The 27,644-nt window shown below is 44.5% G+C and overlaps 1 protein-coding gene across 3 annotated transcripts in view; it reads right to left on the reverse strand.

Moving 5' to 3' along the window:
* Positions 1 to 26,903, reverse strand: part of LOC147103585 (seizure 6-like protein) — a 321,234-nt gene extending 294,331 nt beyond the window's left edge. For 2 of the 3 annotated variants that reach the window (XM_086012034.1, XM_086012033.1), the window contains exon 1: positions 26,470 to 26,903. In XM_086012034.1, the coding sequence (XP_085868160.1) occupies positions 26,470 to 26,554 (85 nt within the window). In that variant the 5' untranslated portion in view covers positions 26,555 to 26,903. Of the gene's footprint in view, positions 1 to 2,467; positions 2,711 to 26,469 lie in introns of those variants that run through there. The other variant, XM_086012035.1, reaches the window with a different exon arrangement.
* Positions 26,904 to 27,644: the final 741 nt, after the last annotated feature.

Consider the following 27,644-nt stretch of genomic DNA (forward strand, 5'->3'; position numbering starts at 1 on the left):
AAATATGACTTGAGGACAACTTCACCTGTGCTGTTGCTCTGATGTTGCTGCCAGTCTCCAAATCAACCCCATATTTTAAACAAGGCTGATCCAGAGCATATCATAGTACAGAACAGGGTTCGCTAGAATATCGGTTGCAAGATGTGACAGATACTTTAAAGGGGGAAAAAGCTCATATTAACCCCAATGTCTAGCGTTTCTTCAGCAAAATGCTCTACAATATAAATTGGCCAATATTAGGGTCATAGTTATGAGGAGAGACTTGAGATACCTGAACTATTTCTGCTGGAGCAGAGAAGGCTCAGAGATTTAAGAGAGGTTTTTAAGATTATGAAGGGTTTTGATAATGGATAGAGAAGGAATATTTTCTCTGGTTGGAGAGTGCCCTCAATTTGAAATTGCCATGAAGAAAGTGATGAGAGAGACACAGAAGAGAGTCGTTAAAGCATGAAATGCTTTTCCACAGGGAGTAGCAGAGACTTTTGTATTTTTAAGAGAAGCATGTGAGGTAAAAGCTACAGGGTGACAGGGAACGAGCGGGGCAGTGGCTTACCAAGTTTGTCAGGTTTACAATTGGTTGCTGCCGACTGCCCGGCTAACGTGCGTCAGAAACCAGGCCGTAAACACACCTCTGGCACCAATAGCTTATCGGTCCCATTCTGGGCACCACACTTTAGGAAGGCTGTCAACCCCGGAGAGGGTGCAGAGGGGATTTACTGCAATGATATCAGGCATGAGGGACTTCAGTTATATGGCGAAACTAGAGAAGCTGGGCTTGTTCTCCTTAGAGCAGAGACGTTTAAGGGGAGATTTAATAGAGGTGTTCAAAATTATGAGGGATAGAGTAAATAGGGAGAAACTGTTTCCACATGCAGGATTTACAGATTTACTTACAAATTTAAGTTAATTGGCAAAAGAACCAGAGGCGAGATGAGGTGAATTTTTAAAAAATGCAGCGAGTTGTTGTGATCTGGAACGCGCTGCCTGAAAGGGCAGTGGAAGCAGATTCAATAGTAACTTTCAAAAGGGAATTGGATAAATACTTGAAAAGGAAAAATTTGCAGGGCTGTGGGGAAAGGGCAGGGGGGAGTGGGATTAGCTGGACTGCTCTTTCAAAGAGCCGGCACAGGCATGAACGGGCCAAATGGCCTCCCGCTGTGCTGTACGATTCAGATTCTAAAAGTAAAATCAGGAACGTGATACTACCAGTTCATTTTAGCACCATTCTCTGAGGCCTAGACTGCACTAAGCTGTAATGTAAAAGTGCCTTCAAAGGAGCAAATAAGTGTGATTATAGTCTAGACTATAGTAGGCAGTGAATATTGAGGTGTTAAACTCATGTAGACGAACAACAAATTAACATTTACATAGGTGGTATTTGGTGCCATTAAACTAATGAAGTGTAAACCTCATCCACTGCCTACACACTCCACATGCAAGTGCCAATTGCACGCTTATATTTACATTACCAACCTATTGCTGATAAAGCAGTGACACCCAGCAGCGGCTTTGTACTGGAAATATGGCGATGTTCCTTCCAATGTTATTGCCCGCCATACTTTTTTGGCACTTCCTCCTCTGTTTCCACTGCTATTAAAAGCACCCTGTATTGCAGTCAGCGGTTGGGTGGGTGGGTGGGTGGGTGGGTGGGTGGGGGGGGGGGTGGGGTGGGGGGGTGGTGGGATGGGATGGGACGGGAGGTTAGATAACTGCCTCCTCCCTCGCTCTCTGCTGGCATGTACTGTCTATATTCTGGCATGAAGAACGGTCATGTGGGTGAAGTACCAGAGAGCAGCCAATGGCCATGGGACGATACCCCAACAATAGTAAGCATTTTCAGGATGGGACGGGAATAAAGTTACCTACTCCTAAGTTGGCCACTGACCGGACTCACACCTATGGTGCTCAGTAGATCTAAGTTTCAAGCAGTTTATTCCCTAGCCATGTGTCCTTTACATAAAAAGACGTCAAATAAACTGGGGCACCTAAATTCACCAAAAATGATAGGGCAAAAATATTTCAATTTTCAATAAAGGCAATGAATGTTTTGATATACAAGTTGTGGCAGGTGTTGCAGGGAAACACAGACCTGTAAAACCAATGGTTTAAAAAGGTAAAATCAGCATTGATTTTAAAAAAAAACATGATATACAGACATTATAAAAATAGTCACATCACTCTTCCAAAGTGCACGACAATTCAGCCTGTTTCATTAAACCAAAAGTGTTAAGAGATGCAGGGATTAATCCCATTTTCCACTGAGTCAAAGAGCCAGGATAACAAAGGTCAGTCTTTGATGTCCCATCGCCCTCCTCCCTTATGCTAGAGACCCTTTGATCATTTTTAGCATAATCGTAAAAACCAGAAATTATGCAACTCCACAATTGCTTAAATATTACATGTTCAGCAAGTTACATTTTAGTTTCAGGTTAAAACCTCAGAGTGGTCTATTAATTAAGTCCCTTACCCATCTTTGTACAGCCTTCCAGATCATCAGTCAGCCCCCAGAGCCTCCCGTGATGCTTAACAGTAGCATCGAATGGCCTCCTTCTGTGCTGTAACCATTCATTGAATGCTATTGGTTGGGGAGGGGAGTTAGTTGTAATCCAAAGGACTTTGAGAGCAGGAGCGAAATAAAATCACAAAAGTGGCCCAGAAATTCGGGTCTCCACGGGTGAGTATGCCTGGGGTACTCACCCGTAAGCCCAATGGAAGTGCTGGTTTCCTGCATGCACTGCGCATGCGCGGGAAACCGGCACTTCCGTTCCCCTGAAAGCTGGGGTTAAGAGGTCGAACGCGTGCGCAGGAGAGGCTGCGTGTGCACATCGAACTTGCGTTTTTTTGCAGGTTTTCCCGGGGGGTAAGTCTCCAGAAGTTACACATTTAAAAAGCAGTCGTAAGGCCTGCTTTTACAAGGTAAGTGGTGAATTAATTAAAATTAAAACATTTTTTCCACAGGTTTATTATTTTTAAATACTTTAAAAAAAGGTAAGTTTATTTTTAGTCCCGTTAGAAAATGTAATTAATTTTTTCAAAAATTTAAATTATTGTTTAAAATAGTTATTTCATGTAATTATTTGAAGATTTAGTGATGTTTTGGGGCCCGTAGTATTTATAAGTTTTGACAGCTCTTCCTGTCAAACTTATGAATGGGCATTCCCTGCTCCGATTGGCTCCCCATGGCCCACGTGATCCCAGGGGACGCTTCGAACTAACTGCGCCCCTGGGATATGCAAGCACTGCGCGCCGGCAGTTGGAGCAGGCCCAGGATCGGAATCCCACGCGGGCCCACAGCTCAACGGCCGGCGCGCTAGGTAAATGCAGGTCGGAGGCTTGCACCAGCGGGAAGCCCCCGACCCGAATTTCTGGGCCATTAAGTCTAAGTACTGCATGTGCCATTTTTGTACTGTTCTTATTTGAAATTGTTTTAAAGTTCATTGTAAACCAAGGCTAAATGAGGAAAGGGATTATTAAAGTTTAAAACAGCCTTTTAGGCATTACTTCCAAGCGTCATCATGCAGAGTCACGGTGCATGTAGTTCGGATAAAACCGGTTGCCCAATGACAACACTGTCAGATGCTGATTGTTAAGGGAGCATCTCTAAATTACAGAGTCACACCGGCATGAAACATTGACTGCATTGTTGGAGGTGCTGCCCTCAGGACAACATGTTAAACTGAGAACCTGTCTGCCTGTTTTAGTGGTTCAGGTGAACATTACAGATCCCATGGCATTATTCAAAGTGAGTTCCTGGTATCTCAATAGCATTTCTCCCTTTACCAATACAACAAACAGATTCATTGATCATGTATCTCGTTGTTTTTTGTGCAATCTTGTGCTGCACAATATGTCTGCTGTGTTTACCTACATGCGTGTGGGAAGGAATCCAATGTGGTACAACCATATATGGACTATGGATGGAGCCGGGCTCAATGGGACAATAGCCCTTTCTCACTCTGGATTTTTCTTACTCACAAAACAGTCACTGCATTTCAAAGTAATTCATCTATAGGATCTGTAGTGTCAACCATGGCTCTGTTGGTAGCACTCTTACCTCTGAGGCAGAAGGATTGTGGGTTTGTGTCAGAAGGTCATGGGTTCAAGTCCCACTCCAGGAGACTTAAGCACAAAAATCTAGGCTGGCACTCAAGTGCTGCACTGTTGGCGGTGCCATCTTTCAGATGAGATGTTCAACTAAAGTCCTGTCTGTCCTCTCAGGTGGACGTAAAATATCCCTTGGCACTATTTTTGAAGAAGTGCAGGGGAGTTCTCCCCGGTGTTTGGCCAAAATTTATCCCTCAATCAATGTCACAAAAACAGATTATTTGGTCATTATCTCATTGCTGTTTGTGGGACCTTGCTGTGCACAAATTGGCTGCTGTGCTTCCTACATTACAACAGTGACTACACTTCAAAAGTACTTCATTGGCTGTAAAGCGCTCTGGGACATCCTGAGGTCGTGAACGGTGCTAGCCTTTCTTCCTCCTAAATGGCCTAGCTTTAATCTTGAGAGTATGTCCCCTCATTCTGGGCTGCCACACTACTGCATAAATGCACCAATAAATGGGGAAGCGCCCATTGAAAATAAACTAAAACATGGACTCGAATCAATTATATTTACAGCTGATCACACCTTTATTGCCTGTTTTGCACTCCTTGCAAGTGACTACTGGTGGACTAGTTTGAATATTCATAACATCTTTAAATACCAAGCTCAAACACAAGCCATAATCCCCATGATACCGGCAGAAATCATTTTTATTTTTTGGCCCAGTTTTTTTTCTCCTTTCTTCTGGAGGTGCTAACTCGAGCTGGGACATAGTCCAGTGGCAGTAACTCTGTTACCTGGCCCAAATGGCCATTCTTCACATGTGTCCAGACTAGTGAGTTTTAGCAAGTCATTCAACAACGGGGTTTATCACGGCTAAGTCCCATCCTGCTCGAATCAGCGATGATAGGAGTGAAACGCATAGCGGGCTCAGAACGATACCAACACGCATGCACAGAGACATGAAGCTCCTCTCCTGAGAACTGGCAAAACTCTACCCTAACTCAACGCCTCGATTTCAAAACTCTCATCCTTGTTTTCAAATCCCTCCATGGTCTCACCCCTCCCTATTTCTGCAATTTCCTTTAACCCCACAACGCCCCGAGATATCTACGCTCCTCTAATTCTGCCCTCTTGAGCATCCCTCAACCATTGGTGGCCGTGCCTTCTGTTGCCTAGGCCCTAAGCTCTGGAATTCCCTGCCTAAACCTCTCCACCTCGCTACCTCTCTTTCTTCCTTTAAGACGCTCCTTAAAACCTACCTCTTTGACCAAGCTTTTGGTCACCTGCCCTAATTTCTCCTTATGTGGCTCGGTGTCAAATTTATTTGTCTTATAACACTCCTGTGAAACACCGTGGGACATTTTACTGTGTTAAAGGCGCTATATAAATACAAGTTGTTGTTGTTGTAATGCACAATAACTGGAAACCCAGGGACTCAAACTTTGAAATTTCTGGTTAACTCAGATACTCAGGTACTTGAGGTTCCAGACAAAGTAATAACATGAAAGGTTTTTTCTCAAAACCAAAAAAAATGCTACAACTAGTAACACCACAAGTCCCAGCCAGAATGGAGATGATTGGGTAATCTCCCCATCAATCACGCCTGGAGACAGCACTGCTGTAAGTGGCTGGTATTGGTTGTAGGCGCATAATTTGTATTATGTGACTACCCTCCACATTTGCTGGAGGAATAATCTTGCTTTTATTAGGAGACTCGGTTGTAGTTTCGGTCATGAGTTTTGTTTGCTGCAGTTCGTAGAGACTCTGTTTAAATAGACTCTGTAGACTGTCACTCCCACCGTAAGTCCCACCCTGCCTCCAACTCATTGGCTGACACAGTGGTGTCAGAACCTACCCCCAGTAAGCTGCATAGCCGCGCAGTGACGGGAAAGGTCCCGCGCAGGCCGCTCTCCGGCTTTTACACTGTAGATACCGCGCATGCGCAGAAATTTAAAGGGACCGCACGTTAAAAGAAACAGGCCACGCAGAACAAAGCACAGCTCACAGGGAACATTGCTCACCACCCAAAAAAGTCCTCACCACCCTCATGGCTCTGTTGGTGACCACTTCAGAGACAATGGGCAGGATTTTCATTGGGCCGTGGAGGCGGGATTGGAGGCGTGTGGGGGGTTAAAATCCTGAAATCGGGGAGCACGAACCCATCCCACCCCAACCCGCCTCCATGCCAGTTTCAAAGGAGGCGGGTAACCGACCCGCACTGGGATTCGCCTCCCCGAGGCAGGAAGGGGATTAGTGCCAATTAACTGCCTGTTAACAGGTAGTTAACAGGCAGTTTTTAGCTTAAACCCTATTTTCATTGTTGAAATGTGGGATTCCCGATGGCTCCGAACCACGCCAAGTTAGAGGAGTCGGGCCGTCGGGCTGAAGTGCTTGGAGGGGTCGAGATGTCCGGTGTTCAGGTGAGTGATGGGTGCATGAGTGCAGAGGTAAGTGTGTTTCACAGAATCACAGAAACCTCACAGTGCAGATAGAGGCCATTTCGGCCCATCGAGCCTGCACCGACACATATCCCACCCCCGATCCCCGTAACCCCTACACCAACACATATCCCACCCTATCCCCGTAACCCCACGTATTTAATCCCCCTAACACTAAGGGTCAATTTATCATAGCCAATCAACCTAACCTGCACATCTTTGGACTGTGGGAGGAAACCGGAGCACCCGGAGGAAACCCACGCAAACACGGGGAGAATGTGCAAACTCCACACAGACAGTCACCCGAGGCCGGATTCGAACTCGGGTCCCTGGAGCTGTGAGGCAACAGTGCTAACCACTATGCCACCGTGCTGCCCGTGTTTGATCTGTGTAAAGTGTTTAATGAAGTTCTACTAACCTTTACTTACCTTTACAGCCTTCCTTCCTTCAGGTCTGGGGAGTCCCTCATCTGACCGGCACAGAAAGCAGAATGGCTGCGAACTGTCAAGAGTTCCAGCATTCAGCTTTCTGTTCTGGGGAGATCTCTAAATCATCCTGAGAGGAAGGAATTAACTTGGAATGCAGATTGTCAGTGTTTGACAGCTTCAAATAGCTGTTAAACGCTGATATTTCATCTGTCAAAAGGTCTTGACAGATGAAATATCAATCTGTGACATCACCTGTTGCCGGGTGGCCCTTAATTGGCCTGCTGAGCCCGCTGAGTGGGCTCAACAAGGTCAATCAAGTGAAAATCGCATGAGTTGGCTAGAACTCGATGGAGGCGGGGCTACAACCCCGAAAGTTGTAGTCCCACCTCCTACCCACCTCCTCAATGAAAATCCAGCCCTATGAGTTAATTTGAAGTGCAGTGACTATTATGTTGGCAAACATGGGCCCCATTTTGTGCCAGGCAAGATCCCACAGACACCAGTGTGTAACTGATGAGGAAGTTCCTATGTTTTAACACCTAGGCCATGTTGATCTCTGCAAGGGTAGCAGTAAGGGCACTGTAACTGGCTTGGGGCCACTAGGCTAGAGACAGGGAGCATCCTGGGGGTCACCATTGACCAGAAACTTAATTGGACCAGCCACATAAATACTGTGGCAACAGGAGCAGGTCAGAGGCTGGGTATTCTGTGGTGAGTGACTCACCTCCTGGCTCCCCAAAGCCTTTCCACCATCTACAAGGCACAAGTCAGGAGTGTGATGGAATACTCGCCATTTGCTTGGATGAGTGCAGCTCCAACAACACTCAAGAAGCTCGACACCATCCAGGACAGAGCAGCCCACTTGATTGCACCCCATCCAACACATTAAACACTCACTCCCTCCACCACCGGCGTATCGTGGCTGCAGTGTGTACCATCTACAAGATGCACTGCAGCAACTCGCCAAGGCATCTTCGACAGCACCTCCCAAACCCGCGACCTCTTCCACCTAGAAGGACAAGGGCAGCAGGCACATGGGAACACCACCACCTCCAAGTCCCCCTCCAAGTCACACACCATCCTGACTTGGAAATATATCGCCGTTCCTTCACCGTCGCTGGGTCAAAATCCTGGAACACCCTCCCCAACAGCACTGTGGGAGCACCTTCACCACATGGACTGCAGCGGTTCAAGAAGGTGGCTCACCACCACCTTCTCAAGGGCAATTAGGGATGGGCAATAAATGCCAGCCTTGCCAGCGACGCCCACATCTCATGCATGAATTTAAAAAAAGGATATCGGGTGAAAGGCAGGATCAGACTTGGCTGTATTGCAACAAGGAATCCTGCAGCTATCCCTGCAGTAAGAATTCTTTTATTGATTTAATTTATTGCATAAACTCAGAGTGCAGCACTCTGCATGACATTATCTGTTCTCCCTCCAGACTCTCAAATATGAACTAGACATCAGGCTAAGATGCCACGCTCGAAGAGTTTGGCAACACTCATCGTGTAGGCTCGCCCATGAAGGATGGACACTTAACTGAGGTACTGGAGGAAGGGCAGTGCCAATGGAAGTCTGGCCCCAGCAGGAGCCAGAACCGAGGAAAGAAGAATGTTGTGGGGCAGGGAAGAGAAGCATTTTCTTCCTTTGTTTTTTAATTCTCTTGGTTCCGAGCAATCCAAATATACAACATAACCGAACCTGGAAGAGTTAAAGAGCCTGTTATAGGAAGGAATTCCACAGCTATCACTGTACTGAGGATGCATTCATTGATTTAGATTAACACACAAGTTGAGAGCAGCACTCTGTATGATACCATCAGTGCTCTCCCCAGACTCTTGTCAATTAACTAGACATCAGGGTGAGACTCCCCTTGTACTAATATCTCGTTTCTGGTTGTTTTTTGATGCATGTCGGCTCTGCCTGGCTGCACACTGAGCGTGAGTTAAGCATGGTTCTTAGATCTAGTCAAAGGCCGCTACAACAGCTTGTTCGAATTCATCAAAATCAAACCTTTATAGAATAATACATAGAATGATGCAGCACAGAAGGAGGCCATTCAGCCCATCGTGTCTGTGCCGGGAAGTGTATTAAATTTCTGTCTATTAGCACAACACAGACCACTTCTACATTTAATTAAGTATATATAGAATTTTCTGTACATTTATCATAAACAACTTCCTGTCGATACTTTAGTGTCTGATCACAAGGTTAATATTCTTTCAGGAGCCTCACATGAGACATCACTGTCACCTCTCCTGACATGGTTAGAAACTATCTTCTTTTTTACTCTTTGTGCTACCAATGTCCTGCAGCCCAGAACATGGACAGGTGACCTGCTCCCCAGCTTCGATCCCCCTTGCAAGGTCACGTGGAAGTGAGCATTCCCGGCCCAGCGACTTGTGCCTGACCTCCATTTGGTGCCTCCAGCTGAGATTGTGCTCCATCACCTGGCATAGCATTGCACGAGGCAGAAACCAAAGTTCGCAAGAGGGAAGGTTCTGATTTAACTACTTCACACAGAATGTGTGGAATAGGTTGCTGAGGGAGGCAACAGACATGAATAGCGTTGGAAAATCCAGAGAAAGAGATTGAGGAGATGCGATACTGAATAGAATTTTTCAAATGCTGGGACCACAATAGTCTCTTCCAGCATTGCACGTTCCTGTAAAGGGGTGCTCCAATGGAGAAATCTTAAACACAAATACCATTCTGTAAGATAATGGTTAGCAGGGAGGGAGCTCAAAGTTATAATCTAATCCCATTGCTTGAAGCATCTTTACAAATGTTTATGGCATCATCTGAACTCTGAGGTAAGAGGCGTCGAGTTGAGGTTTTTGAGAGCGTGGTTCCTCAGTTGGTTTAAGTTTCAGAGAATCACATCTCAATGGTCAAAACTGCAGTTGGGATTAGAATTTAGTGTTGGACCAGCATCCATCCAAGGCAAAACATAGATGTTCATCCCTATTGTGTAGACTGCGCTATGTAACTCAATCCTAAATTCCCAACATTATTGATGTCCCCTAATTTTTCCTTCCTTGCCTTCAAGTGAAATTTTCTGATAGCAGCAAAATCGTTATACATTGGCAGACTTGTAACAACCATCACCAACATCGCTTCGAGACAGCTAAGCAGGCAGATCCCCCACAAACTCTGATTTGGGCTGAAATGATGGGTAAATCTGAGCAGGAATGTATTATGAGTGAGTGCAATGGGTATTGGTGGAATGTGGTTGTAGATTAGTTTCAATTTCTATTCATTTAGCAGATGTGTTTGCTGTAGTACTGGCGATGAATTCCCAGTTGAATACAGACCCCTATTCAAGCAGAATTCTGAACCAAAAATAGAATTCTAATCGAAACTTTCCATTCCTTCCCATTTATAATACTGATTTCCATTCACTTCTTTTATATCGAGTCCTTGATCCAAAGTATAGTATTTGTAGGCTGATAAGATTCTGCTGATTTAGCCAGTGTGCTGTTGTACTATTGTTCTCCTTGCTTACAATGGAGAATTATTGAACATCTGTACCAGTATGACCTTTTCGTAGTTTAGAGTCAGAATGTCAACATTGTTAAGTTGAGTAATGTCTATATGTGTACCTCATAAGAACCTAACATCCTGCTCATCTTTGTTACAATTGTATAGAAGGAGGACACATCGACAGATAATCTTTGTATGGAGACATGGAGCAAGGAAATGGTATTTCTATCTGATGAAGAACAGCCTTGGGATCTTAATCAGAGCAAGGCACAGATATCCCATGGTCAGTATTGACCAAGGACAGTTCTCTAATGTAATAAAGTTACATATAACTACAACTAGGATCACCATAGCTTGTTAGAACAGACTCAAGAAGATAGTTTGCTGAAGCCACTGTTCTGTTCTCTGAACTGATGTAAATACTCTTTCTTTATTTGGCCATGAAAGAAGAAAGGCTTGCATTTCTATAGGCACCTTTCACGACCACTGGACGTCCCAAAGCGTTTTACAGCCAATTAAGTACTTTTTGAAGTGGAGTCACTGTTGTAATGTGGGAAACGCGGCAGCCAATTTGTGCACAGCAAGCTCCCACAAACAGCAATGTGATAATGACCAGATTATTTGTTTTGGCTACGTCGACTGAGGGATAAACTCCCCTGCTCTTCTTCAAAATAGTGCCATGAGATCTTTAACACCCACCTGAGAGAGCAGATGGGGCCTTGGTTTAACATCTCATCCGAAAAGACGGCACCTCCGGCAGTGCAACGTTCCCTCAGCACTGTGCTGGAGTGTCAGCCTAGCTTTTTGCACTCAAGTGGGACTTGAACCCACAACCCTTCCGACCCAGAGGCGAGGGTGCTACCAACTGAGCCACGACTGACAGCGCTGCTAACAAAGTCATGAAGGACAATTGGTTGTTGTGAGTTCGATTGTCTGATGGCTGAAAGCATAAGGCTCCTATCGCTAGAGTCAACATATTTCAATATAATCAATAAAGAAAATGTTCCATAATCATCCACACAAAATATAGTCAGTCCACTGCCTCAATTCACCTAAAAACTGTGGGATATTCCCAAATCTAATCTGATCTGTGTAAAGTTTGCTTTTTGTTGAGCATCTTCTATGTTTTTTCTTTACATTACCTTGCTGACAATTCCCCAGATAATTTCGTTTGGTGGGTTAGACCATGTTGTTATGGCACTGAACTATTTTGATTAAGTGTCCCAGTTTCACTTTGTGCTGAGCTAATTGCTCTTAATCAAGGTAGTAACTGAGGTGCTACACCTGGTCTCAATTTCTCTGACCTGGGGTTCAAGGGGCCAGCCATGATTCCAACCCCGGATTGCTGTCAGCGACTCCTGTTGGAAACCGTGCACATGTGGATGTTGGGTGAGAACAGGGTTGGGCTGAGCTGTGATGCCCTCTATGGTAGAATACTCCTCCAGGTCTGACTGAATAGGTGCACACATGAAGAATGATCCTTTGGAAGGGCTTCCAGCACCAGTTGAACTAAACCTTGAGCAATAATCAGCTGATAGCACTTGTGTCTGAATCATAAGATTGTGGGTTTGATCCCTACAATAGATTTAAACACATTACCTAGTTAACACTTCTGTGCAGCCCAGAGGGAGTGCTGCATTGTTGGAGGTGCTGTCTTTTGAACGCAACATCAATCCAAGGCCTTGTCTATCTGGTCAACTGGTCGTAAAAGATCCCATAACACAATTTGGAAAAAGTGCAAGGAGTTCTCTTAGTGTCCTGGGCCAACATTCCTCTTTCAACCAAATCCACCAAAAAACTAATTATTTGGTCATTCGTTCGTTCACTTGCTGCTTGTGAGACATTGCTGTGCATAAATTGGCTCACACAGTTGCCTAGATAACAACCATGATGACACTTCAAATCCATTGGTTGTAAAGCTTTTTGGGATGTCTCAAGAATATGTTAAAGCACTATAAAATGCAAATTATTTCTTCTTTATCTTTAGGAAAGGTGAAGAAATGGTGGGGGTGTGGGGTAGGGGACAAATTACATGAAGAAAGGATTAAATGGGCCATGGGACAGAAACCTGTAAATCAATTATTTTGGTCTGTAGTTCCTAAATAAACTGGCCCAAGCATAATGGATTATAATGTGGATAAATGTGAAGTTATCCACTTTGGCAGAAAAAACAGAAAGGCAGAGTATTTCCTAAATGGTGTAAGATTGGGGAATGCAGATGCTCAAAGGGACCTGGGTGTCCTTGTACATGAGTCACTGAAAGTGAATGTGCAGGTGCAGCAAGCCATTAGGAAGGCAAATGATATGCTGGCCTTCATTACAAGAGGATTTGAGTACAGGAGTAAAGAAGTCTTACTCCAATTATATAGGGCCTTGGTGAGACCACACCTGGCGTACTGTGTACAATTTTGGTCTCCTTACCTAAGGAAGGATATACTTGCCATTGAGGGAGTGCAACGAAGGTTCATGAGATTGATTCCTGGGATGTCGGGACTGTCGTATGAGAAGAGATTGAGTAAACTAGGCTTGTATTCTCTTGAATTCAGAAGAATGAGAGGGGATCTTATTGAAGCATACAAAATGATTACAGGGCTTGATAGGGTGGATGCTGGGAGAATGTTTCCCTTGGCTGGGGAGTCTAGAACCAGGGGCCCCAGCCTTAGGATAAAGGGTAGGCCATTCAGGACTGAGGTGAGAAGAAATTTCTTCACACAGAGGGCGGTGAATCTTTGGAATCCTCTACCCAAGAGGGCTGTGGAGGCTCAGTCATTGGGTATATTCAAAACAGAAGCCGATAGATTTCTGACTAGTAAGGGCATCAAGGGATATGGCGATAGGGCCGGTGAATGGAATTGAGGCAGAAGATCAGCCATGATCTCATTGAATGGTGGAGCAGGCTCGAAGGGCCGAATGGCCTACTCCTGCTCCTATTTCTTATGTTCTTATGCTCTTAATATATTTTAATGATGTCCATTTATCAGCATTCCATTGTATTAGCACATTCAGAACACCCAACTGTGGATTGTAAAATAACCAATCTGATGTTTAATTATGTATTAGATTATTGGGGTGAATTAAAAAAATAGAATCAATGACAGCTAGAAATGTTAATTTAATATGATTATGTCTTTCATCATTGCCACGTCACCTTAAAATGACACCCACGGAAAAGCCTCAGTAAAGCAATACGTTATCCCGAAGAGCCTAACACAAGGCAATTATTTTGATTGAAACGTTAGGTTGAATGTCACATGAATTTTAATTTGAGAGACTGTGGAGTACAGCCGACGGTGCACAGGATGAATAGAGCTATACCCACTTCCCCACCCAGACTTTGCAGGGCATCAGATATTCCATGGGGAATAAATACACGGGCTGTACATTTTTTGTAGGGAGTTTTTTTCTTCTTCAGAGTACCTGAAGTTCCATGAAGTCAAGGCAATGGGGGCAGGACAGCTTGAATTTCACTGAAGTCTTCAACATCTATGTAAAACATCGTTGTGTGATTATACTGCCCCTCTGACCTCTCAGAGCTTCAAGGTCCCATTAAAAAATGCACTCCATGAAAAACCAACATCTCTCTGACGAAAGGTCGTCGGTCTGAAACGTTAACTCGGTTTCTCTCTCCACAGGTGCTGCCCTGGCCTGCTGAATGTTTGCAGCATTTTCTGGTTTTATTTCAGATTTCCAGCATCCGCAGTGTTATGCTTTCGTTTAATAAAAATATGTTGTCCAGATTCTGCTCGGATTGATCAGATTGCCTGGTGTAATGTCACCCCTCCGCTCTCACTCCTGGGTATAATCCCCATCAGTCAAACCCGCCTGACTTTACACTGGATTCACCAACAGCCCTCATTATTTGCTTTCCTGATTTTCTTTCGTCGAGCTGCTGACATGCTCGGGTGCAATTCTGTGGAGCCTTCCCTCAGCACTGCACTGGACTGTCAACCTAGATTTTTGTGCTCAAGTCTCTGAAGTGGGACTTAAACCCACAACCTTCCGACTTAGAGGCAAGAGAGGAAAATAAAGGTGACAGTGTCAGCAGTGAGTAGATGGGGAAGAAAGAATTAAATGAATCTGTAAGGAACTGGATGCTGAAAAACACAGAAAACATCAAAGATAGAGGAAGAAACATGTTAATGCTATTTGGAAATAGGCAACTTATTTTGATTTACAGCTTGCCAAAGCTGTAAGATATCTTGTCCGCCAATGAGTTTCCCTGCTGAAATATCAAACCCTTCTACTCATGTACCTCACTTTTAGACTCAGAAGCCTACCCAACACTGGCCTAAATGATCTTTGCTCACCATTTCACTATTAATATTGGTCCCAGTTTTTCTCACTACACCATCTCTAGAAATCAGTCCACGGGCTTCCTTTAGATTCACCTACTCTTCCCTTTGCAACTTATCTCAGTAGTACACGATCCTACTGCTCCCTCACTTCTTTTCATCTCCTTTTGTTCTTTGTTATACTCTCTGTTTTTCTACTTCATTTCAGGCTTATTAATGCCACCATTTGGGTACACTTTCTTGGCCCCAATCTTATTTTATCCTGTGGTCTCTTTTTTGACTCATGCGTGACCTCCAGTGACTGGAGTCCATATAGAAGGTGCCCGCCCTCACAGAGAGATTGCCAAATTGCTTTCTATCAACAATGTCCACAAACTCCTAGGTAACTAACCACTGCAATATAAGTACGATAGCAAAATACTGCGGATGCTGGAAATCCGAAATAACAACAGAAAATGCTGGAAAAACTCAGCAGGCCAGGCAACATCCGTGGAGAGAAAATAGAGTCCACGTTTCGGGTCTAATCCTTTTTCAAAACTGGAAAGGAAATGAAATAGATCGAAAGGCAGGGCTGGGACAGGACAAAAGAAGTGAAGAGACATTAAGAGGTATTCAAAACGAGACGAGATGGTGATAGGACTAGTGGAGACAAAAGACGGCTCTAGATTAGGTGTGAAATGTTCTGGCAGAGTGAGAGACAGCTGCCATGTGGGAGAGAGAAGAAAAAAAAAAGGCAGGGGGGAGGGAAAAGGGCCAAAACAAAGTTGTGGATAAAATATAAGTAAAAATGTAATGGGGGCCGAGGTTATGATCTGAAATTGTTGAACTCGATGTTGAGTCCGGAAGGCTGTAAAGTGCCTAATCGGAAGATGAGGTGCTGTTCCTCGAGTTTACGTTGAGCTTCCATGGAACAATGCAAGAGCCCGAGTACAGTGAGGTCTGAGTGGGAATGGGGCGGTGAATTAAAGTGACAGGCAACCGGAAGCTCGGGGTCCCCCTTACAGACTGAACGGAGGTGTTCCGCAAAGCAGTCACCCAATCTGCGTTTGGTCTCCCTAATGTAATATCACTGCAATATAAGGTTGGGCTAATGCGCCATCCATTCACTTTCCTTTACCCCCCGGGGGTGTACCTTTGCTCCCCTGACATCACAAAATATTAACGAGCACTTGGCGAAAAATGGCTGTCTTCCAAAAAAAATAGTTGCATTGATTTAACTATATACAGTACAGCACATCTCCATTTAAAATGTGATAGAAATACCCAATATACAACAGATCTTTTGTAGAATATGGATTATGGTATACTCCACAACAACTTGTATTTATATAGCGCCTTTAGTAAAATGTCCCAAGGCGCTTCACAGGAACGTTATCAAACAAAATTTGACACTGAGCCACATAGGGAGATATTAGGACAGGTGACCAAAAGCTTGGTCACAGAGGTAGGTTTTAAGGTGCATCTTAAAGGAGGAGAGAGAGGTAGAGAGACGGAAAGGTTTAGGGAGGGAATTCCAGAGCTTGGGGCCTAGGCAGCTGAAGGCACGGCTGCCAATGGCGGAGTGATGAAAATTGGGGATGTGCAAGAAGCCAGAATTGGAGGAGTGCAGGTATCTCAGGGGGGTTGTGATGCTGGAGGAGGTTACAGAGATAGGGAGGAGCGAGGCCTTGGAGGGTTTTGAAAACAAGGATGAGAATTTTTAAATCGAGGCATTGCCGGACCGGGAGCCAATGTAGGTCAGCGAGCACAGGGGGTGATGGGTGAACGGGACTTGGTGCGAGTTAGGATATGGACAGCAGAGTTTTGGATGAGCTCTAGTTTACGGAGGGCGTAAGCTGGGAGGCCGGCCCGGAGAGCATTGGAATGATTGAGTCTAGAGGTAACAAAGACATGGATGAGGGTTTACTGATAATGGAAACTATAATGTATATGACTTGTGAAACAAACCTGCATCTTTAAATTAATGGGCTGTGACAAGTAAATTATCCTTCCATGATTTGATATCTCAGGCCGGCCATGCCCATCGAATAGAGCAGAATACTGTTGAAGGTTCATTGCCTGGTGCCCGTGGCAATCAAGCATCGTTCTTGCTCATGGGTGAACAATGGAAAAGCAAACACTGAGGCATGGATCTGAATCTCTGTCCTAAAGATAAAAGGATCAGTGGGCTATCATTTGAAGCATCAAATCCCTGCCAACAAAAAAGGACAAATATTCTGGAAAAGTTGTTTTAAGAATTTCAAATTGTAGGAGAATTTTTCAGAATTATAGCACTGATCTTAATTTTGTCACATTCGTTAAGCGTCTTATGCAAAACCGTATGCATGGGTTAGATGAGATTGGGTACGGAGAAATTTTGACTCCTTCAAAAGAAAAGTGATTATGTCCATTTTAAAATATGTCAGTATATACAAAATTAAAATAAGTGAAGAAATGAACGGATCCAAAGGCTGATTTGAGTATTCCCATTCCCGTTAAAAATGCAAAGGCAAAATACCAAGGATGCTGGAAATCTGAAATATAAACATAAAATGCTGGAAATACTCTGCAAGTGGAGAGAGAAACAGAGTCAATGTTTCAGGTCGGTGACCTTTCATCAGAACTGGAAAATGTTACCCGATCACAGACCTTCCCTTTTGTTCTTTCCTCCCATTCCCTGTTTCCCTGCATCTGCACTTGCTTAAAACCTGTTACATCTCTAACCTTTTCCAGTTCTGAAGAAAGGCCATTGACCTGAAACATTAAATCTGTTTCTCTCTCCACAGATGCGACCTGACCTGCTGAGTATTTCCAGCATTTCCCATTAAAAATGCATTAGTTTAAGTTCATTTATGTCTCGCATTTACATCTTCATCGTCGCTGGGTCAAGATCCTGGAACTCCCTCCCTAACGGCACTGTGGGAGTACCTTCACCACACGGACTGCAGTGGTTCAAGAAGGCAGCTCACCACTACCTTCTCAAGGGCAATTAGGGATGGGCAATAATTGCTGGCCTTGCCAGCGACGCCCACATCCCATAAATGAATTTTAAAAAAGATAGCGGAGTGAGCCTTTGGCACCTCTGGGCCAGAAGGTGCAGGGTTCGCACCCCACTCCAGGCAGTCCCGACGAGTGCAGTCGGAGCTCCGGCTTTGAATTCTGGGTTGATATCCAGCGGGAAACTTGTGTCCGGTGGATGTGGGTGGCCCCTTCTCTTTGTATGGGATGTGGGAGCCCATAAAACCCTCCCGCCATATAGGACTATCCACCCTATCAGCTGGTACAACGATGGTTACGGCCATGGAAGGAGCGTTAATGCGGCCAGTCAGACTGTTAATCAGTCTGTGAATCCTTCCACCACTTCTCACTGTTCTCCAAGTGAAGAGCGAGAAGACACGAAAATGATGATAATCTACAGATGTCCAACAGTTGAATGGCCAGGGTTGTTAGAATTGACAATATGGGCTAAATATATGGGACTTATGTGTTGATGAAACACCACTAATCTGAAATGCGATGTGAGTCATGACTTTCTATAAGAGATCAACAAGCATCCAAGAGATTAGCAGTGTTGGGTCTAAATAAATGAAATGTTAGCGCATTATGCAAACTGCTATTCATCGCTAATTAGAATTTGAATGTTATGTACCATGGTAATAACCCCAATCTGCAATCACAAAATACAAACAAAAATCACTCAACCATCTGCCTGTCAAAATAACAACTTGCATTTATAGAGCGCCTTTAACATAGTAAAACGTCCCAAGGTGCTTCACCAATGTTCCCTTTAAGCTGCGTGGCCATGCAGCTATCGGCAGGTGCTGTGCAGCCAGCTCAACAGTGTTCTAATGGCAGAAACCGCGCATGCACGGTAATTTGAATGGGCCATTCAGCCCCTTAAAATTAGCGGGAACGTTGTGCTTCACAGTAGTATTATCAAACAAAATTTGACACTGAGCCACATAGGGAGATATTAGGACAGGTGACCAAAAGCTTGGTCAAAGAGGTAGGTTTTAAGGGTCTTAAAGGAGGAGATAGAGGTAGCGAGGCGGAGAGGTTTAGGGAGGGAATTCCAGAGCTTAGGGCCTCGGCAGCTGAAGGCACAGCCGCCAACGGTGGAGCGATGAAAATCAGCGATGCGCAAGAGGCTAGAATTAAAATAAAAATCTAATTCCAATCCAGTAGTGAGGAGTAACCTGACATTTTATAACTAACAATTCACATTTAAGTCACTGTAAAAATGGAAGATCTATAATTCATAATCTGTTCTCCTGAAAAAAATCAAAACTCATAATTTGTGTTTGAACCATGTAACTGTTTACATTTTGATGACGCAACAAATTTTGCTTTTACTGCAGCTAAGTAAATGGCTGTTCATTCAGTTACAGCCCTCGCCATTCCAATTGTGCCAACAAATAATTAAGGGCTTCCTGAGGGCTTCTTGAGTGCAATTACTCATGTGACAATCATGTGTTCGTGACTAAAAATCACCGTGGATCTCAACTGACAGTTACATAATGAAGTCACTTCTTTTTAAAGCCTGAAGCGCAAGCATTTATTTTAAATTTTCCTCCACAGACTTCTGAAACTGAACTTGCAATGTTACTATATTACAGATAATGCTATGGTGTAAGTGCAAAGTTAATGCCTTTACTGAGTGGCTTCATTTCTTAAGATGTCCCCTTTGTGGTTTGGTTACTTTCAGTTCTTTGTCAGCAACCTATGCTGTGTACCATTCCCCCATCTGACATATTCTGCCAATACCACTTTTTAATCAGCTTCTAGAGGTGTGGAGCCCTGGATGCTTTACTTGACAATTCGCCTCCCTCCTCCCTAATAGAATAGCATTATACTTTGTAAGCTGGCATTCATAGCCTAAGGAAGGTAAAGAAGCACAGCACCAGAAAAGCTCTGCAGTCCACCTGGCCAGTTCCAAAGACAAATGCCTCTGAATCCTTCACTTCCTCAAACATCTATTCAATTCTCCATTAATTATTTTCCACACAATCTGCTTCCACTGTCTCCTTGGATGGTCCAGTCTTCACATTTGCTACCCTCTGAATGAAGTAGAATCAAACTGTGCACCTTCCCTCCTTCTGCCCATGTCCCCTGGCTCTAGGATTTGTGGCAATCTTGAACGTGCGCGTGTGTCTTCCCTCCCTCTTCCCCTTGTTCAGTTTCTTTTTAAATGCTGTCCAATAATAACATCTTCCAGTTCTAATGAACGGTCCACATCTGAAACGTTGACTTGTTCACAGATGCTGCCTGATCTGCTGAGTGCTTCCAGCACTTTTCATTTCTGTTCCCAGGCTTTTCAAGCTCTCCTGGTAGCTCAGATGCCCAAAACTAGGTACTGTATCAACCTTTTGCATCCAGTGTCTGTATATCGATGCAGCAATCAAGCTGGCACTCTAGATGTGGTCATACCAGTGCCTTGTACAGACTCAACATTAACTCCTAGGATTTGTGCGCCATCCCTTTGACTGTACATCCCAAGATCTGGTTAGCTTTCCTTACTGCTGTCACACTGTGTTGTTGGTTGCAGTGAGCTAGCCACCAATACATCGATAGTGGGGAAAATGCTAGAGTCCATTATAAAAGATGTAATAGCAGAGCACTTGGAAAACAGTGACAGGATCGGACATAGTCAATATGGATTTACAAAAGGTAAATCATGCTTGACTAATCTACTGGAATTTTTTGAGGATGTAACTGGTAGAATAGATAAGGGAGAACCAGTGGATGTGGTGTATTTGGACTTTCAGAAAGCTTTCGATAAGGTCCCACATAAGAGATTAGCGTGCAAAGTTAAAGCACATGGGATTGGGGGTAAGGTACTGACTTGGATAGAGAACTGGTTGGCAGACAGGAAGCAAAGAGTGGCAGGCAGTGACTAGTGGGATACCACAGGGATCGGTGCTAGGACCCCAGCTATTCACAATATATATTAATGATCTAGACGAGGGAACTAGATGTAATATCTCCAAGTTTGCAGACAACACAAAGCTGGGTGGGCGTGTGTGCTGTGAGGAGGATGCAGAGAAACTCCAGTACAATTTGGACAGGTTGGGTAATTGGGCAGATGCATGGCAGATGCAGTATAATGTGGATAAATGCAAGGTTATCCACTTTGGTGGCAAAAACAGGAAGACAGATTATTATCTGAACGGCAATAGATTGGGAAAAGGGGAAGTGCAACGAGACCTGGGTGTCCTTGTGCACCAGTCGTTGAAGGTAAGCATGCAGGTGCAGCAGGCGGTTAAGAAGGCAAATGGTATGTTGGCCTTCATAGCGAGTGGATTCGAGTACAGGAGCAAGGATGTCTTGCTGTAGTTGTACAAGGCCTTGGTGAGACCACACCTTGAGTATTGTGTGCAGTTTTGGTTGCCTTATCTGAGGAAGGATGTTCTTGCCATGGAGGGAGTGCAGCGAAGATTCACCAGACTGATACCTGGGATGGCAGGAATGACGTATGAAGAGAGATTGGGTCGATTGGGCTTATATTCGCTAGAGTTTAGAAGAATGAGGGGATCTCATTGAAACTTATAAAATTCTAACAGGACTAGACAGACTATATGCAGGACGGATGTTCCCAATGGTGGGGGAGTACAGAACCAGGGATCACAGTCTAAGGATAAGGGGTAAGCCATTTAGGACTGCGATGAGGAGGAATTTCTTCACCCAGAGAGTGGTGAACCTGTAGAATTCTCTACCACAGAAGGCAGTTGATGGCAACTTATTAAATATATTCAAGAAGGAGTTAAATATATTTCTTAAGGCTAAAGGGATCAAGGGATATGAGGAGAAAGCAGGGACAGGGTACTGAATTTGGATGATCAGCCATGATCTCATTAAATGGCGGAACAGGCTCGAGGGGCCGAATGGCCTACTCCTGCTCCTATCTTCTATGATTCTATGTTTCTATACTTCCAGATTCGTCTCCTGTGTTGTGTCCTGCAGCCTAGTTTATATTCCTATTGTTCATGTTCCTTCCCTAGTTTCATTATCTCGCATTTGTCCACATTAAATGTCATCTGCCACTCATCAGACCTCCTTTCCAACCTATATAGATCCCTGTGAATTTGATTTGCCTCAAAGAAAGTCTTGCATTTATACAGCACCTTTCATGACCTCAGAAACCCCAGAGCACTTTACATCCAATGAAGTACTTTTACAGTGTAGTCACTGCTGTAACCTAGGCAACGCAGCAGCCACATTTGCACACAGCAAGCTGCCACAAACAGCAATGTAATAATGACCAGGCAATCTGTTTTTGGTGGTGTTAGTTGTGGGACAAATATTGGCCAGGACACAGCAATGGCGCCACTAACCCTTGCACCCACATCAACCCCCCTCCCCACAAGTAACCTCTTGCCATGTCCACAGAGTTCCACTCACAACCAGCCTTTGTATTCTCTGGTTCAATCAGTTTTCAGGCCATCTCAGAACCTTGTCTCCCATCCCATGTCTTCTTACCTTGTGGACTAGTCACTTACGTTGCCCTGCAGAAATCAAAATAAATCACAGCCACAGAACTTCTGTTATCATTAAAGTCCGGTAAATTTGTTAGGCAAGTCCTCCCTCCCATAAATCTATGCTGACTCCCTCTTACCATGCCTACCAAGGTGTTTCATTAGCCCCTCTTTCAACTAGGGATGGGCAGTAAATGATGGCCTTGCCACCAATGCTCACATTTTTAAAATTCATTCCAGTGATGTGGGTGTTGCTGGCAAGGCCAGCATTTATTGCCCATCCCTAGTTGCCCTTGAGAAGGCGGTGGTGAGCCGCCTTCTTGAACCGCTGCAGTCCTTGTGGCGAAGGTACATCCCAAGAATGAATTAAAAACAGGATCTTTTCTAATACTTTAGCCGAAACAGTCATTAGAAGATAATTTCAACTGACCACCAGATGTAATACTGGCCTTGTGGGTCAGGTGCCCATTATCAAAGCCACCTAGTGTTCCTTTCCATTGACTTGAGTTTCTAATACAGGCGCCCAAACTGCAATGCCAGTCTTGCACTCCAGCGGTAAATTGAAAAGGACCTCCCAAGTTTTTTGGCCTATAGTTTCCTGGGTTGTCCTTGTGCCCTCTTTAAAAGGAAGTTACTTTCCAAGCCTTGGGCATTACTCCTACTTCAAATAAATCCCTAAAGATAGCAACAAGGATGTGATCGAGTTTGCCAGCCACTTCTTTAAGAACCCTTGAATGAAATCCATCCAAACCTGGAGGAACCCTGTTGCTTATGTTGGGAGGACATGGCAGGGATTCGAACTTACATATAACTGGATACGGTGACGTGAAAAGCTGTCTTCCCTTACCTTCCTCAGCCTATTGGTGACCACTGTGTCTGAAATTTCTATTTCTTTCAGTGCTTCCTCTATCCCCACTGGAAATGTAAATTATGTGCTGGGCAGGCTCCCAATGGTCTCCTCAATGAACACAGAAGATCATTTATTTAATATGTTTGCTATTCCTTTGTCACTTGACATCATGTCACTTCTGGGATCTTTTAATGGCCCCACTACTTTTTTCACCTGTTTACTTTGATGAATTACTTTAGAAATGATTGATGTTTCCTGTCGTGTGCCCCGTTTTCCTAACCTCATTTTTAAATTTAGCTCTTCATAGAGGGTTCTTAGCTTCCTTTTGCTTTATTTTTATATTCGTCTCAGTTTTAAACTTTAAGAAGAGTCTCCTTGTTGCCCCCTATTCTCTGCATTACCTCCAGGGCAAACATCACAGGCATCAACTTACTCTATTATAGAACGTGCTGCCGCTCCAATATGCCACCCCAGATAGTACAAGCCTTTGTTTGACTTTAATAAAAACTAAAAGTTACCGCATCATTGCAATGACATTTTTGGCCTATAATTCTCTATATACACGTGTAAAGAAACAAATAACATATTGTGACGTTAATGTCCCTTTATGTGCAAAGTGACTCATTTTAATACATTGTGAAAGGAAAGTCAACAACATGGGTTTAAAAGCAACAGCAGGAAATTGCAGTCTTTCCGATCCAAAGGCCGCCTCCAAACAAAGGGAGTCATGTTATGACAAGTGTAACAATGATTTCCATTCATAGAGAGGCTTATAATCATTGTACAGACATAGGTTATTTATAACAAACACCTTTTCACCTCATCTTATCCAGTTAGATGCAACTTTGAATCTCTGCCTTGTCCTCCCAGAGTAAGCAATAGGGTTCCTCCAAAATCAAAATTGATGGTGACCTTCTGGATTACCTGGGGCGGGGGGGGGGGGGGGTTGGGGGGGGGAGTGGTGATGCACCTTTGGCATCTCGTGTGATCAGTATTCTTCAAGGTGTCAAACAATTGTAAAATAGCTCCCCCAGAGGCTTAGTGGACAACTGCAGAACCCTGTGTAATACTGAGCCATTCAGATCAGAAGGTCCCAGATCTGTCCTCACCCTGGTCAGAGCTAACAGACTGCAATCCGCTTCACTACTCCCACCACGAGTGATGGTTGTCCAGTGACCCTTACCCCTATGTGTAGAGATCAGGTGAAGGCAGGATTGGGATCAGGTCTGACTCTCGCCATGATATAATAGCCTGCTCACACTCACCGTCTCACCTCGCCAATGAAGAATGCCACTTGGGCAGGGTACTTGAGGACTACTGGTGCCCAGAGATCCATACCCTCGCAAGAGTCAGCATGTTCAATGTGGGGTGGGGAGAGGGGGAGTAGAGATACACCAAATTAATAAAATTACCCATTTCACTCACAATGAGCCCTAACAGACCAGAGGACTGCACATACACGCAGTTTGAGTGAGTACTATAGGAGGGAGCGTATCGATGCGAGATATTCATTCGGAAAATAACACATCACAAGCATAGGGTGAGTCGAAGGCTCTGGTCTAACCCCATGATATACATTGTGTACATTCCCGGCTTCAGACTGCATTGTGACACTTGAATCACGCTCTATACCCCGCTCAATGGCAATTTATTCTAAGATACACTTGTATGCGGAATGTCAATGTATGACACAAGGTCCCCATGACATCCAGAATCATTATTTAAAAAAAAAAAGCTGCATTAGAGAGGCGTGCCTGCCAGAACATTGCACCCTGTGCAGCAACAGGGAACTCTCGGCTGGTTCCGGCTCAACACGATCTCGGAGCTGTCCACGCTTGAGGTGCTGAAACTCAATCCGCGCTATTGACTCTGTCCGTGGTGCTGAACCAACAAACTTCCACATTTTTCTCGCGCTCAAAACCCCAGGCAGCCAGCGACATCAAAGTAGTGATCCTTTTGCAATGAGTTTTATTTTGCATTTAAACTGTGAAAGTGCATTCCGTTACAAAACAGAAATTCACGTTCAAAGCTCTCTTTGGCCGCTGGCCAAACGGTTTGATAGAAAGAATCTGTCTTGCTATACAGCTATTGTTGTTCCATCACAGGCAACACTGCTACAATGCCCAGGGCTCTCATGATAAGCACACACAAGAAGCGTGGACAATGACTACAAACTAAAGCGGGAGCATTTAGATTCTGACTGCAATCAAGGGGGCTCGCACCCTTGGACTGTGCCACATCAATGTAAACTTTATCACCCTTGTCATGAAGTAGTTTGCTTTGGTGACCCTACTGCATTGAGGCAGCAAAATGGATGTCACACCGTTTTCTCATACACATTTTGTAGGACAATGGACAGAATCGAGAAGCAAAAAAAAAGTTGGTCAACATTCAAAGCATTTTCCAAGCAAAGCACAACTTGTACTTCGCAATCACTCACACACACCGCCCTATACTGAACTCGCTATCAATTGCCTCTAAAAAATTAGCCAAAAACACACACTGGCAGGAAGCAGAGCCACATAAATCTACTCTGAATACATTAGGAGCTTGACAATTGAGTGTCCTGACTCCAGCGACTAAAGGGAGACTTAGACGGTCCCCGCACACTGTGCTGAGGTCCAGTGGTGAAAAATAGTTGCAAGGACCAGTAATGGGATGCTGAGGAAATCAGTTCCAAGCAAGCAGGGAATTATTCTTCCCCACACTAGGATCATCTTGCTCAACAGAAATAATAGATCCACTCCGATTCACTGGTGCAGTGTACCGTTTATTTATTTGGGACTATTTAAAGCCGTCAGACGGATTTCTTATCATTTCACTAGGGTTTCCTAGACTTGTATTTTATAATAGAGAAATCCGAAAGATACGTTCTCTGGAGAAGACTCGTTACGGCTTGCATTCAAGCCTTCAGAGGGAGTTACAGAATTTATGTGTCAGACTATTAAAAGGTTAGCGCTGGCCCTGAGAGAGGAAGTCAAGATTATCATTGAGAGAGAGTAGAAGCGGTGCGTGGGCGGGTCGCTCTTTGTCTCTTTTTATCTTTTTAAGTGAAATGTAGGAATCCTGCGAAAGATGAGAGCAAAACGAGGGGGGACGAGAGAGGCGTTGGGGGTGGTGGGGAGGAGGGGGGGGGCAACTAAAACAAGAAAGGGCAGAAAGAAGAGAATAGAGTGTAGAACCAGCGACAGCAACAGAGCGAGAAGGGATGACATGAAATAAAAGCAACTGGAGAAATAAATAACGGGGCGAGAAGGGAATACGGTGATAACGCACAGAGATATACAGAGAGAGAGGGAGAGAGAACAGACAGGGTGCAGGTATACAGAAGAACGGGACAGCTCTCTCCAATAGCCAAAGCGGGCAATTCATTGTGCTGGGAAAAGAGTACAGATTGAAAGAATTTGAGGAATAGGTGAGAAAGAGAAGATTTCAAAAACTGATTTTAAGTCTATACAACAGAAATTCCTTACCCTGCACCTGGGCTTGGATTCCCAACAGCAAGAACGCGCGAAGCACCCACACAACGCTGGAGTTCCCCAGTCCGAAAGGCAACATCCTCGGTTCCTTATTCCCAACCGCTCCCCTTGTATTGTTTTTATATGTAAATCTTCCTTTCTGTGGTAGTTTCTCCCGAAATAACAGTGGCGATCGCCGACTGCAGCCTCTCCCTCTGGTCTCTGTGTCTGACTCAAAGCCTGGGTGGCAGACCTGGTTTAGGAGGAGGATCCAGGCAGCCCCCAGCCCTCTGCCACTTTTCGCATTCTGAAGCGCTGAGAATCGATTCTTTGCGTCACCGCTTTCTGGCTGTCAGCTGGAAATTCGGCAGAGGAGAGGCTGGCTGGGGTTGGTTGGGGGCTGGGGGGGTTGCTGTTATCTCTGACTGTCTAATGCTGCTGGTCTGTCAGCCGCTTCCCATCTCATCCTACACCGTTGCCCCAGTCTGTTAGCGGCTAATTGCAAACGTGCGATTCATATGAATTGGAGAGGCTTTGCTGGCGGGTTCGGACAAGGCGGAGGGGGGGGGGGGGGCACTTTTTCTCCCATTTCTAACATTTCCGCCAACGCAAGTCACCTTTCATTCTAACACCCTTCTGCACCAGACCCCTAGGTAGCAAGGGATGCAATGTGCAATTAGTCAACCGGCTACCATTACTTTCTAAAGGATGCGGATCGCGTGTTAAGTGCCGAGCGCATCATTTGCACATACCAACACCAAATCAAATCAAACTGGGGTGTATATTGTGTACCCCTTTCACGAGAAGCGCTCCGAGTGCAGACTTTCCCCCAGTTTGTTTCTAAGCACTCCGCGCAATGGCTGAGATCTATTAAACCGTGTCACCCGCATGCGATTTCATTATGTAGGACTTTATCACCACCCCGCCTTCAAAAATAGTTTTCTAAACAGTTCTCTTCATGAGGAGGTTGCCCCTTTAAATATATTTTCTCACAACTGAAATTGGGTTTGGACTGATGGCGATTGATAAATCTAGAATGACAGCTAGCCTTGCTTTCGTACGATCTATGTCACTGTATCTAATAACAGTTCCTCAATCTCTGGATCATCCTCAAATGCATACTTACAGTGTGAAGCCAAGCATATTTGAAGTGTCAAAGACCTGAGGTCGGAGCCAAGTAGCATACATGA

The sequence above is a fragment of the Somniosus microcephalus genome, chromosome 19, assembly GCF_052327205.1.
Source record: "Somniosus microcephalus isolate GS21.2 chromosome 19, FLI_Smic_1.0, whole genome shotgun sequence".
NCBI lineage: Eukaryota > Metazoa > Chordata > Chondrichthyes > Squaliformes > Somniosidae > Somniosus > Somniosus microcephalus.